This window comes from Stegastes partitus, unplaced genomic scaffold, assembly GCF_000690725.1.
Source record: "Stegastes partitus isolate 25-593 unplaced genomic scaffold, Stegastes_partitus-1.0.2 Scaffold83, whole genome shotgun sequence".
NCBI lineage: Eukaryota > Metazoa > Chordata > Actinopteri > Pomacentridae > Stegastes > Stegastes partitus.
Window position 1 is genome coordinate 147,116 of NW_007577814.1, and position 12,859 is coordinate 159,974.

Here is a 12,859-nt window from a genome sequence, read left to right on the forward strand (position 1 = left end):
ACACCTCGTCTGCTCTCACATCTGACTGCAGGCTGAACACGAGCTCACAGACCGCTGAAATGTACTTTAATGATACGAGACTTTGGGCCTGATTGCAGGAATCCACCGTAAAACTAAATCATTAGATGAAATGTGCACAAGTGCTGAGCAGATGTGCATTAATACTGGGCTGGAAATAAGGATCCTTCATTAAAAAAACACATTTTGTCAAGGCTGAAGAGTCTGCAGATTTTTATCTCATCAACTGGAGAAGAAGAAATTTGATCCCAGATTCACGAATGAAACTTAGTGAAAAGGGAAATTCGATTGTCCTCGATTTGAAACAGCTTTATAACCTCATGTGTCTGGCTAATTGTCCAACCTTTAAACCGTCACACGTCCTTGCAGTCATTATCATCTTTAACATCTTTTTAAAACCCTCCCTACTGAAGCCATGCTGCTTGTGTTGTCATTCTACGAGACGCTAATGTGGACATCAGGCAGTGCGAGAAGCTGCTCACTTATCACTGCAGCTGAACACCTCCACATCCCGGCCGCTCAGCAGGTGACAGACGGACGTATGTCCACTGAAGGGGAATGGGCTAAAGCATGTCAATAGACAGATTTTCTGCAGGCGTTTCTCTGATCTAATCTCCTCCTCAATCTGGCTCTTGGTTTCTGCCGGGATGCAGGTAAACATGTCAGGTTTAGGCAAAGTTTGGAATGCGCCGAGCAGGAGACTGCAGCAGAAAGCTGGAGTGCTCAGACGGTTGTACACTGCTCTCTGGTGGAGAAACGAAACCAGTGTAGGCAACTGGAAAATGCACAGATCTGTTGTACTTACAATAAATGACTGATAAACAACCTGAAGCACGTATTTGCAACAGATTTTAAACATAAATTTGTGAGCAATCCATAAGCACTGGCAGTCACACTTAAAAAAAAATAGATAAATAAAATCAAAACAGCATTTTCTATGGTTTCAGTTTAATGTGCTTTATTTACAATAATGGAATTTACATTAGACTATACAACTGATTTTATTTCCAAAGCTTGCACCCACACTGTGAGTGACAAATAGTCTCCTTCCCCACATCTGGCAGCAATTTACAGATGACACTGTCACCACAGCGCTCTGCTTTCTGACAGTTTCATCAGTCACATCAGTAACATCAACCCACACAGCAGGTTCACAAGTGAGCAGGCACATCATTTTTTCAGACAACTGTTTTCATGTGATTGCTGACAGGAGCGTAATGCATGCAGAAAATCTACCAACACAGGCAAATAATATCAGAACTTTAGCACAAGACATGAAAGAGGACGGTGCAGAATATACAAAGAACAAACTGGTGCAGAGCTCATTTCCTAAATCCCCCATGCCAGCTCAGCAGGGACCAGCAGCAGTAGCTCACTGGGGCTGTCAGCAGCAGTCAGCACTGAGCAGCTAAAGATCTCTGATGCTGAAGACAAGACCTCCCTGGAAATGCGACTGAACAAACACCAGACCGAAACCAGTCACAGCATCGACTGGCCATTAACCAGGAGCCTGACAATCAACACTGAAGATGTGGGTGAGAGTTTTGAGTAGGAAAAAAAACAAAAAACATGAATAGATGTTGTGATAAGAGTCGCTTTTCAAAGTGTAGAAAAGATGAATAAAAGTGACTGACATGAGCTGTGACACTGTTGACACAAAAAAGTCACCAAACTTTTCAAAGAAAGATGTTGAAGTGTCACATTTATCAGCTTAAAGCACTCGGTGTGGAAGTTGGTAAAAGCTTATAAGTGCATGTGTGTAAACCAAAACTAAGGAAAAAGAGGACTGACATTATTACACAAATGAACAAAAAAGGAGGGAGGCCGGTTTAACATAGTAGACTTTATAGTTATTGCTCATTTTTCAATACTCGTCCCGAGTTGGGATTTTAAACATACAGTTAAAATATCCAGCTTTCATTCTCATTATGTCACAATGAGATACTCAAAAGAAAATACATTTTAATTACGATGCATAAGGAGGGAAAAAATAAACCAGCTGAAATGGTCACAGCTTCCTTTTAGCCAAAACTTGGGCTCCGGTAAAAAAAAAAAAGTTTTTATATCTGTAAACAATTTGATTTCAATTGTGAACAAAGCTGATTATTCAAATGTAGAACAATGGTGTTGTATTTTACAGTTTCTATTCCATATGCAGCTTATTTCTCTGTCACTGTCTACACGAGGAAAACGAGGGTCTGGGGCGAAACTATTCACACATCTGAAGATTAAATTGAGAAAACAAAACGAGTGAAGCTCTCAAAGTTAAGTAGATGCTATTTAAGTTTATCTGTATTATTATTATTATTATTTGCAGTAATGTCACCAGAATGGCTTTTTGTGCATTAAGGTTGTATAAGGAAGTGATGGTTGAACCCGTACTGAAGGAAAATGATAAAATATTAGAGAAAAACATTTATTGAAAAAATCAAAGGGCTGCCCGTGTGGGTGTGTAGTGCCAGATTTATTTCACATAATTAACATTTGTCATTACTGCTTTTAAACTTGTGTATTAAATGTAGGTAGTGGATCTATGAATGTTCATTTACTTTCCCTATTTTTTCATTCTGTATCCTGATTTTAAAGTCTTTAATATAGAGTGTTGACCTTTGACTTCCTTGTACATGTACCTGGACTTGGTAGACGAGTACACGAGGTGTGTCAGGAAAGTTTCAGGACTGGTGTCACAAAAGATAGATTTCAAATCCAAACAACAAACTACAAGTTTTCCCCTTCAAAGCAATCCCCCTGGATGCTAACACACTTTCCCAGCCTTCTCTTCACGCCGCCATGCACTCCTGGAAGGATTCTTCCAGGATCCTCCTCAGCTCTGTCGTCACAGCCATCTTGATGTCGTCCACGTCTTCAGAACGGGTCCCTTGATGACCCCCTTGAGCTTAGGGAAGAGGAAACAAATCCCCACAAAGCCAGGTGGGGTGAGTAGGGAGGTTGCTCCAGCACTGTCAGATGCTCAGGGCGTTGTGAGCAGGCGCGTTGTCATGGTGAAGCAGCCACGACTTATGCTGCCACAACTCTGAACAAAGCTCATGCTGTAGGATCTCTTTATAGATGCGCTGGTTGATCGTCTGAAGGGGAAAAAAATTGCAGTTTGAAATACATCTTTTCTGACACACCTCATATTCTGTCTCGTGGCAAATGAGGCACAATGAAGGACATATCACAGATCAGTTTAAATAAAAATTACTTTATTACTTTTTTAAAATAAATGCATTTTTACAGTCAGAAAACAGAACAGCAGGACATGCACCGCTGCTCCCGACACTGGAGGCAAACAAAAAACCACAGAGAAAAATAAAGAAAAAGACACAGACTTGGCTTGGTTTTCTCTTATCTCTGTTCAGTTTTTTGCTGATTTGTCTCAAACTCCAGGGTCTCCTTCATATGGACATTTAAAAATGGCACGCTTCAGTTGTGACAAAAAAAAAAAAAACGTTAAGTGGAGTATTTTGAAAAAGGCGCTGAGCGAGTCAAATTTGCAGTAAAAATGCACATGAAATATTACTGTCAGTTTAAAAACGAGCTAAAAATGCAACTCAGGGCTGCAGATGGACATAATTAGCACGTGCTAGAGGATGAAGCAGAACATTAATGAAACCAAGCACAAATGCAAGAAGAACAGGGCACATTGAAAAGGCATATATATCTGTATTTTAGAAAAAAATATGTACTCGACAAACATTTAAACCAAACCTGGAGTTTGAGACTAGTGTTATCTTCATATATATTCATATATATCTTCATCTGAAAACTCAGTAAGACCACAACATAAGCAGGCACAATTCTGAATACTACACATGTTGACAGATGGCTTACCCCCTTTTTTCTAAAAGAAAAAAACAAAACAACCTCCGAACCCCCCCCACCAAAAAAAAGCAGAAAAAAAAACTGTACAATTCTATAAAACGTTTGTGTTTTTACATTAGTTACAAAAAATAATACTTCATTTACTGATCCTTCATACTGAGGACAGAACAAAACAAAGAAAAGTTTGCATATTCATTCTTAAAACTCTGTGACCTTTTGCTGGTGTATATTGATAACAATGATACTAATAATACTATACGGTGTGAGGAACAGAATAGCGTTCATGTAGAAGGTGGTACAAGGGAACTGTGTTAGTGTCTCTCCTGTTGTGTAGTGTACGTGCACCACGCAATGACATGTTCCTGGTTTGGAATCTCTGGATGCTTCTGAAAACATGCTGCTGCTATCGGGCAACTTAAAGCTGTGGTGAGAAAAGCAGCCGTACGCAGACATGTTTGGTCAAATATGAATAAATGCTCTTTGATGCATCGTTTGTGCACTTCCACGTCAGAGGGTGAGTTTTTAAAAACGTGTGGAAATGTCATCTTCAAAAGTCATCTTATATCTTTTAAGACTCAATGATACCGTTGAAAACAAGTGTAACAGCTGCCAATGGGATGAGACATGTTCATCTACTTTAACATCCCAAGTGGCAAAGTGTTGCTTTAAAGGAACAACAGACTCAATGACTTTTGAAGATTTCTGCAGAAAGAACATTTACATCAGTTGGAAACCAGATTTTCGAACCAACGGGACACTCATCCCACTGAGCTGTAGTGTGTTTTCAGACGTGCTCACTGTCGGCTGTCTGTTAAATACAAAGCAAGTCTCACAATGTCACACCTGTCAGCTGATTTAATGGGGAGACTCCACAAAGAGGACACAAGTTGTGAAACAAAGGCAGACATCAGAAGCAAAAAAAAAGGAAATGTAACAACAGCTTATTCATAAAGAGGACTGTATAATGCAGAAGTGCTTACATGTGACTTCAAAGAGATTAAACCTTTCATAGAGTGGACAGGATGGACGCAGAGAGCTGCGATGAATGGCCACTGCTGTTACAGACACCCTTTTGATTGGACTCTTTGATGAAGTCCGTCTTTCTGGATAAATAATTACATGTAACAGTAGGTATCTGTGGCACTTTAACGTGTTCTAATGATAGTTTGATGTCAGCTCTTTTAGTCCAGTTCTAGAAGACAGAGAGAAGAAGGACAGTGAAGACGAGAGAAAGGAAGAAAGAAAAGAGAAAAGAACAAGATTCTTTGGGATTAAATCTGATGTTTGATTGGTTTTAAAGGGTTGTCATGGACGTACGTTGGTGGCCATCAGTCCAGGAGGAGAGGAGGCAGGTGGTCGTAGGACAACAGACGAACTTCATGTCAGGCTTCTGCTCAGCCACAGGAGTTCATCTGGACTGCATCCACCACAATATTAGTGTAGTAACAAATGACCTTGCCAGCATTAATGCAAAAAAACACCATAATAACAATAAAAAAATGTTGTCAGCCATGGCAATAGTCGTGCTGCTCTGGATTCTTCAGCGCAGCCCCAAACAATTAAAAAGACTGAGAAATAGTAGAATAAAATAAACCCATACAATGTAGTTCCAACCCCCCCTCCCCCCCAGCCGCTCCCCTCCTGGCCCCTGACCTACAATCACTGAACCCGGGTCAGCTCAGACCCAGCCGCTGGTCAGCTTATAGAACATTTCCTCATCTAGAGACTCGTTCTGGTCCTTGGCACGCGTGGACAGGAAGATGTAGCCGCCGATGAACTCGTGGACGACCTTACAGTCCACCTCGGCACAGATGAAAGACAGACTGGGCTCATCGGCGAACTCCACAGTCACCTTGAAGCAGAGAAAACAGCGCGTCAGCCATGACTGGATGATAAATGGCAAAATATAATCGTGTTTCCTGATGATGTCTGCAGACATTATGCTGCACAGTGCTGCAATTTGGTTATTACTGGTGTTCTGTATTTCATAAATAACTTGGGATGATACCAGGAGGTGCAGAACTAGTTAAATCTGTAAAAAACAACATAGGACTACTGTCTTTAATAACCTGTGATTCTAGACCAACTTTTCTAAAACCTTCAGTGAGGAACATTTTCATTATCTAAACTAAATTCAACTTCCACTTAATGTGGAAAGTTTACTAGTTCAGCCAATCCAACAAAGCAGCTCTGTGCCGCTTTCAGACACTTTTAGCTACAGGCTTCTAGAGGCACCATCAACCTGGGTTGTAACTAATCATTTTTATTGTCGACTTGTCAGATACTTTCTAGATTAAACAATTCATCTTTTGGCGTGTAAAATGTCAAAAAAAAAAAAAGGAAGAGAGTTCAAAATACCTCTCACAATCATATCCCTGATAAATTATTTGAAATGTCTTTTTTATGTTTCAAAACCGAAAGATATTTAATCAATTTTCAAATGAAACTAAGAAAACCAGCAATAATTTAAATAGTTCTTAAATGATGTTGCTGGTACATTTTATTAATAATCTGTTTATATATAATCTCTTATATATACACACACACAACTTTTTACATATTCAGTCGTGCTCCTCTAGACCTCTAGAGAGACTGTGACGTATAAAATAAGCAGAGTTCCAGTTTAATCAGATCTAAAAACAGCACAGCAAATAACTGAATAACTTTCTTTTCCTGTGGGCTCCCTACCATCTTGATCTCCCAGTTGACGTTCCACTGTTTCATGTTGCTGAAGCGCCAGGTTTTGATAGCATCGCCAGTGCTGGCATCCATCCGGATCAAACGATTGTAAGTGATACCAATCAGCTCCTCCCGCTTTCCTCCCTGGAACCTGCAGAGAGGAGAGAGAGAGAATCCACTGTGAAATCACTGTGAAATGAAATGAAGGTGTGCAGATCAAATGACCAAATGAGTCACTGTCACACACAGAACTGACGGAGCGGATGAGAGGGATGTAAATATGAAGCTGCATCAGCAAATTATTGAACTTTCTGTCACAAAACATACTTTGCAAGGAAATGAGTGATTCCAAACTCGGGCAGGGACTGCCATGCCTGAATGAAGCGCATCTTGGCCTCGATGAGACTCATCTGGGCCACGTTCTGGTGGGCTTCAAGAATCCGAGCTGAAATCTGACAAATACACAAACACACACATTACACACTGAGCTTTTTAAAACACTCCTGCTATATCAGTGATCACAAACATTCCCTATCATAAACAAGAGGATCCTATCACCACACTTAAAACATCCATTGTAGCCAAATCTGCACACACCCCATGTGTAAACAAGCTGCGGCTAACTCCATAAAGCCATCAGAACACACAGTGTCAGCCAATAACCAGAGACGTTTCACAGTAAACGTCTACTTCACACAGCTACACAAACAAATATAAATCTATGAGCCCCTTGAGAAGCCAGACTAAAGTTAATGAGCTGAGAGGAGCTTTTAACCTGTGTGAGTTTGCATGCATGTGTCCATGCATGTGTGTATCCCCCCTACATTCCCTAAACTTTTGTCCTTTAAAGCTGCAGCCTAAACCTTCTTGTAAACGAGATGAGCAGACCAGCAGAAATCCAAAATGATTGTGCCGTCCAAGATAAAGATTCTACCATCTCTGTATGTATACTTACTTGAACCATATTTGGGCACTTGTCTTACATTTCAGCATCAGTTGTCAGTAGTTTCAGTTCATGTGAGTGTGGTACAAAAATCATTTACCCTAAAATAAGCAGTCCATCACAGACACATTGATAACTTTTGTGCATCAAAACGTTGCAGTGTAGTGGCAATAAAATTTTGAAAACCACTTCAAAGCTTCAGAAGTGTCTGTCCTCCTGTATTGCAATAAAATAAGAAAAAATATTAATTTACTGTAAAGGATCGCTTACTTTTAGCAGTTTCTACTCTCTGCTTTTCACAGACATGAACTGAAATCAGTATCAGTCTACAAGGTAACCGCATTATTTGAAAACACATTAAAGCACTCGGCAAATCTAAAACCCGTTGGTGTGCACTGATGAATCAGTGGCATTGAGGATAAGTATATGGAATGCATGTTAAATGGGCTAAAACATGCAAGAGACCTGCACGGTACATTTATTTTACAGAACATCTCAAAGTGTTTTTATTTTTGTTGCATGTCCAACACAACATGGATTTTCCAGTGTTGCTGCAGTACAGTCATGTGTTACTTTCTCTTCCACTGGAAACACGTTAGCGCTAACGACAAGCAACATACAGAAGCTATCAAGTAGGACATTATCTTCTCTACTGCAGCAGCCACTAGAACCTGCTATAGCTACTTATAGTTAGGTGAGATAACCCAGACACAAAAAGTGTTCAGAGTTTACAGAATCATGCACGTATCTAAGGCTTAACGGCACCCAGTGGACGCATAACTCAACTTACCAAGTCCCTGATATAGCCTGGCTGAAGAGGGGGAGGTGGGTATGAGAGGATACAGAGGAATGAAGGAGATGCATAAAAGAGAGAATAGAAGGGTTGGACAAAGAGAACAAGCAAGTAAGATCACTGTTGAAGGAGGAAAGATTAAAAGAACAATGCAAGAGGGCATAACTGTAATCAAAAGAAACAAAAGTAGGAAAAAAAAGGTCTGTGAAGCTGAGGAGTCATGCAGTAATTCAGCCACAAGGAGGAGAGAGTCAGATTGTGCATAATTTAAAAAAGAAATGAGGAAAGGTTACGCAACATTGGTGTGGTTGTACATTTAGGGAGGAAGGCACTGGAGCTATACATTTCAGATAACATCTGTTTATTTTTACAAAATAATAATGATCTGTTTCTTTGTGATTCCTCTTTCATCCACAAGATGGCGATATATACCAACATCAGCAGAAGCAGATTGCTGCGTCTCTAAGCTCCAGAGGTTCTTTCTTGTGCCTTCAATGTTTTGTTTTCTGTGTATAAGTATAAATATGGCCAGAAACCACTCCGGCTCACGTAATCTAAAAAAATCCCTGCGTGTGCATCCGCTCGCAGCCGCAGCACGGAAGTCTCCTCGGACAAATCTTGCAACAGGAAGTCCAGTTTAAAGGAGATGGGGAGGGGTCGCAGCTGACTAGAGAGTTAACGGGCTTTTCCCAGACAGTTTTCCCGCGCAGCATTCCCAGGCACGGCTCATTTCCTGGAGCCCCCCACGCCCACCGCACGGGTACACAAGTGTGTGAGTACAAGGGTACAGACGCACAGTGTACATACACCATTGCTCTTTAATGTTGTGCCTGGGGAGAGCATCTATCCGAATGGGTTTGAGTGCGAGACTGGAATTGAGCCAAAAAGAACCACAGACAGACACACATCCTGCTGGGCTAATACTACTAATACTCAAAAAAGGAATCAAACTCCTGCTTCCTGTTCAGGTTCGTCTCTGTTCCAGGCCATCTATTTTGCCATCAAGGATTTCTTTCATTAGTTTTTTCTTAAAAACTGAAGATAGAAACAATGACTTTGTTAGTATTTAACAGCTACATCTCCAACTAGGTTTGGCAACATGCATAGGAGCCACAGTTTTCAAATGTTGACTAGTCTTTAAGTACAGAACATGTTTAGGGAGCCTCTTAACTGAACTCTACGGCAAAATATAGAGGATCAAAATCCAGTCAAACTAAAGGTAACCAAGACATGGATTAAAAATTCTGTTGTCTCTCCCAGATTATGCCATATTGCACCAGATTCATGAACATTGCAATTTTAAGTGAACAATGATTGGTCCCTTAAATGTATTTCAGGGGGTTTCCCAACTATTCTAAAAAGAGAGAAAGTAAGAAACAGTGGGAAGGAGGGAACTGAAACTTTACTATTTGTTCTTTACTTCTGCAATCCTGGGTTATCTGTGACTTTTAGCTGTGCTGTGTGTGTTCAGTCGGACCACGTCACATGCACAGTTCCTGTACAAAATGAGTATCAACTGGAACAAGTGCCTGCAGTATGCAACTGTATTTAATAACATGTCTCTGGTTCTTTGTTGTACATCCCTTCTCGGCCATATCCTGTTTCACATCTATTCTCACTCCTCTAATCCCTCATTTCTGTCTACATCTAGTTTTAGACAACCATGATATTTCAGGCTATGGTTCAGACCATTTCTGAGTCACCACTTACTGTACCAACAGCCTTCCAACATCCTTCCAGCCCCCTAGCAACATTCCACTTTTCTACTACAACTTAAACAAATCCAGATTGAGTGAGTAAGCTATGGGGAGGCAACCGCCTCATTCACCCATCCCCAACTAACACAGCCATGGCAGCCGTGTACTCAGCTGTTCCTGTGTACACACACACCAGCCTATTGCTTACATGCAAATCTGCCTGGCACATTGTAGACTCTCGCTAACGTTTAAAGGAAATTTAATTCATTTGAACTCATCAAACATTCCAGTGGGTTATTAGGATGTCTACCGGTTGTGTTCAGACCAACATATTCTCATTTGTCGGTTCAGATAGGTATCCACAGGCCAGTGACTCTCCAACCCTTTTGTCTACAAGCACAAAGGCTCAGAGCCAAGGTGGGGATATTGTTACAGTCTGACATAAGCACCTCTACAATACGCAGCGGTTTGGACGTCTACTGTCCTGGTTTCCCCTCAGACAGAGGGAGGTGGGAAGAAGAAATGGAGGGAGGAGGAAAGTAAAGAAGGGGGAGTACTAGGAGGCTACATTCCAGTGCAAGACAACTGATGCCAGGAGGCAGTCATCTGGGAAGCATCAGATGCTTCTTTATCTAACTCCACATCCAACTCATTAAACAGGTAAATGACGACTCGCAAAATACACATTATATCAGCTAAGCTACATTCTTACTTCTACCTTTTTTTTTCTTTTTACATTCATTGTTGCTGTGAGCAAACCTATAGTGCAACCAGATGTTGTATGTTGAAGTTCCCCACAGATAACGTACCTGCTTGTTCTTGTACTTCTTCAGGTAGCGAGGAGACACCAAGCACTCTGGGTTGATGTCGGTGGTGATTGGTTCAATGAATTGTGGGTCAGGGTTCATGTGCTGCATCTTGAGGAAGGACAGAATATTCTGGACCTCCAGGTTGTACGAGCTGTCGGCCATGGTTTTCCCTTTGGAGGCCAAGCGGCATGCAGCCATCCAGTGGGCATACTGTTTCTCCTGGAGATTGAAAGACATTAAACTTGATTAAATACCTCTGAAGAGATAGAAAATCAAAGCAAAAGGTGCACTGATTTCATCCTTACCGTGTCACACCGAAGCCAGATCTCGTTCATGCCATCGGCCACAGGGATTAGCAACTTGATGTTGAATTTCTGACCCGAGATGTTAACATCTGGCGTTACCTCACAACCTGCACATAACGAAGTCAGAGTGCAGACAGGAAGGAGAGGTCAAAGGTCACACCCATTATTTAGACACCAAGTAAGATAATAAACTTATAACAGACAAATAAAGCATCACATTCCAGCATGGGCACAAAATGACACGTTTTGTGTATAAACGACTGTATCTGCACCTCTTAGATTCATTTGGTGAGCAGGTGTCCCATGTGCCTCCTCTTTGCTCTTGTAACAGGAAATTGTGATGTCCTTGAATGTGCACCAGTATTGCTTATAACCCTTCAGCGTCAGTTTCTTGGGTCTACAATGAGATATAACAGATAGAAGAAGACATGTCAGAGTTCAGATGGAAAAAACATCCATTTTCTTTATTGGTGGTTGAGAGGAAGAGCGGGGGAGGGGATATTATAAGTGAGTACAAAGGAGAGAGAGAGGCAGAGAGGAGGGGGGAGAGAAGGAGAGCTTCTCAAGTGCAAAGTCAGCAAAGTGAATAGGAAAGGAGCCAGCAATGTGGAAAAGCATTAAAGAGGAAATGCCCCTTGATATCATACCCCCCTAGTTTTTAACATTTTATGAGACAACCACACTAGGGGCCACCTGCCTGTCAGCAAAGGCTTCAAGCCAAAAATGAATATGATTCAAAATATGCTTGGTCCAACTATAAATACTCCGAAGAGGCAAACTGAAAGCTCAGCCTGCAAATGTTCTCTGGCAAACAATCCAACCTATTACACTGATGCAAAACAGGCATCAGTTCTCTCACTTAGCCAGAAAACAACTCACCACCTTTTAGATAAAAATGCAACCTTTGCATGCAGTCGCATACAGTTGTAGAGGTTTCTGATAACAGAGATAGAGGGATCAGGTAGCTAAGCAGGTGAACTTACTTGAAGACTTTGACATAGTCTGCGAGTTCAGGAATAGATGTGATGTCACCCTGGAAGGAAAGAGAAAAACATTACATTTCCTAATTTTTAAAATCATTTTAAAGAATAAGAACATGGTTAAACATAACCAAAACACTGACCTTATGCTCAACTTTGTACATTTCCAATGTCATTGCTCAGCAGAGCATGCTAAAGACAACACTTCTTTTGTAATAAGCCCAGTTTCCTCTGATAAGCTATATAAACTGAACAACTTTTCAAGGTAGGGCTGTTGAAACAGTGAAGATTTATTTTCAGTCTAGCGATATGAAATGCAGCCTTTATGGGACTGGTAGTGTCAAATATTTTACAAACCCAGCTGTTTGTCAGATGCAGGCCTTAAAAATAACTGTGTAAAGTTTTGCACTTCCAGTGAACTGAAGTATGCATTGTCTATGTACATTTCCTCTCCCGTTTAATTACCACTGATGAAAGGAGACTTCATCAGAATGGAAAATAAAGGCACAAAGGCAATGCCAAGGCCTCACAATTGGTAAAACAAATTGACATAATGATGCCAATTTAGGAAACAGCATCTAAGCAAGCCCAGTGTATGTATTCCACATCCAAAACCAAACAGGTAATGGTGTCAGTGTGGTCATACCAGTGTGTTGGATGTCTTCCCACCCTCCAAAGTGATCTCCAGGTCTGACAGGGCGGCATCTACCTCATCCACCTCCTTCTCACTGTTGTTCATGTGGTTGTCTGAAGACATGATCGACAACTTGTTGATGTGGTACTAAGAAGAAGAAGAAAAAAGATGCTGCA

The 12,859-nt window shown here is 41.0% G+C and overlaps 1 protein-coding gene across 3 annotated transcripts in view; it reads right to left on the reverse strand.

Moving 5' to 3' along the window:
- Positions 1–3,203: 3,203 nt before the first annotated feature.
- fermt2 (FERM domain containing kindlin 2) overlaps positions 3,204–12,859 on the reverse strand; it is a 40,352-nt gene continuing 30,696 nt past the window's right edge. For 2 of the 3 annotated variants that reach the window (XM_008276895.1, XM_008276896.1), the window contains 8 exons: positions 12,696–12,830; positions 12,053–12,102; positions 11,342–11,466; positions 11,070–11,176; positions 10,765–10,983; positions 6,850–6,974; positions 6,532–6,673; positions 3,204–5,695 (listed from right to left, as the gene is read on the reverse strand). In XM_008276895.1, the coding sequence (XP_008275117.1) occupies positions 5,522–5,695; positions 6,532–6,673; positions 6,850–6,974; positions 10,765–10,983; positions 11,070–11,176; positions 11,342–11,466; positions 12,053–12,102; positions 12,696–12,830 (1,077 nt within the window). In that variant the 3' untranslated portion in view covers positions 3,204–5,521. Of the gene's footprint in view, positions 5,696–6,531; positions 6,674–6,849; positions 6,975–8,255; positions 8,277–10,764; positions 10,984–11,069; positions 11,177–11,341; positions 11,467–12,052; positions 12,103–12,695; positions 12,831–12,859 lie in introns of all 3 variants that reach the window. The other variant, XM_008276894.1, reaches the window with a different exon arrangement.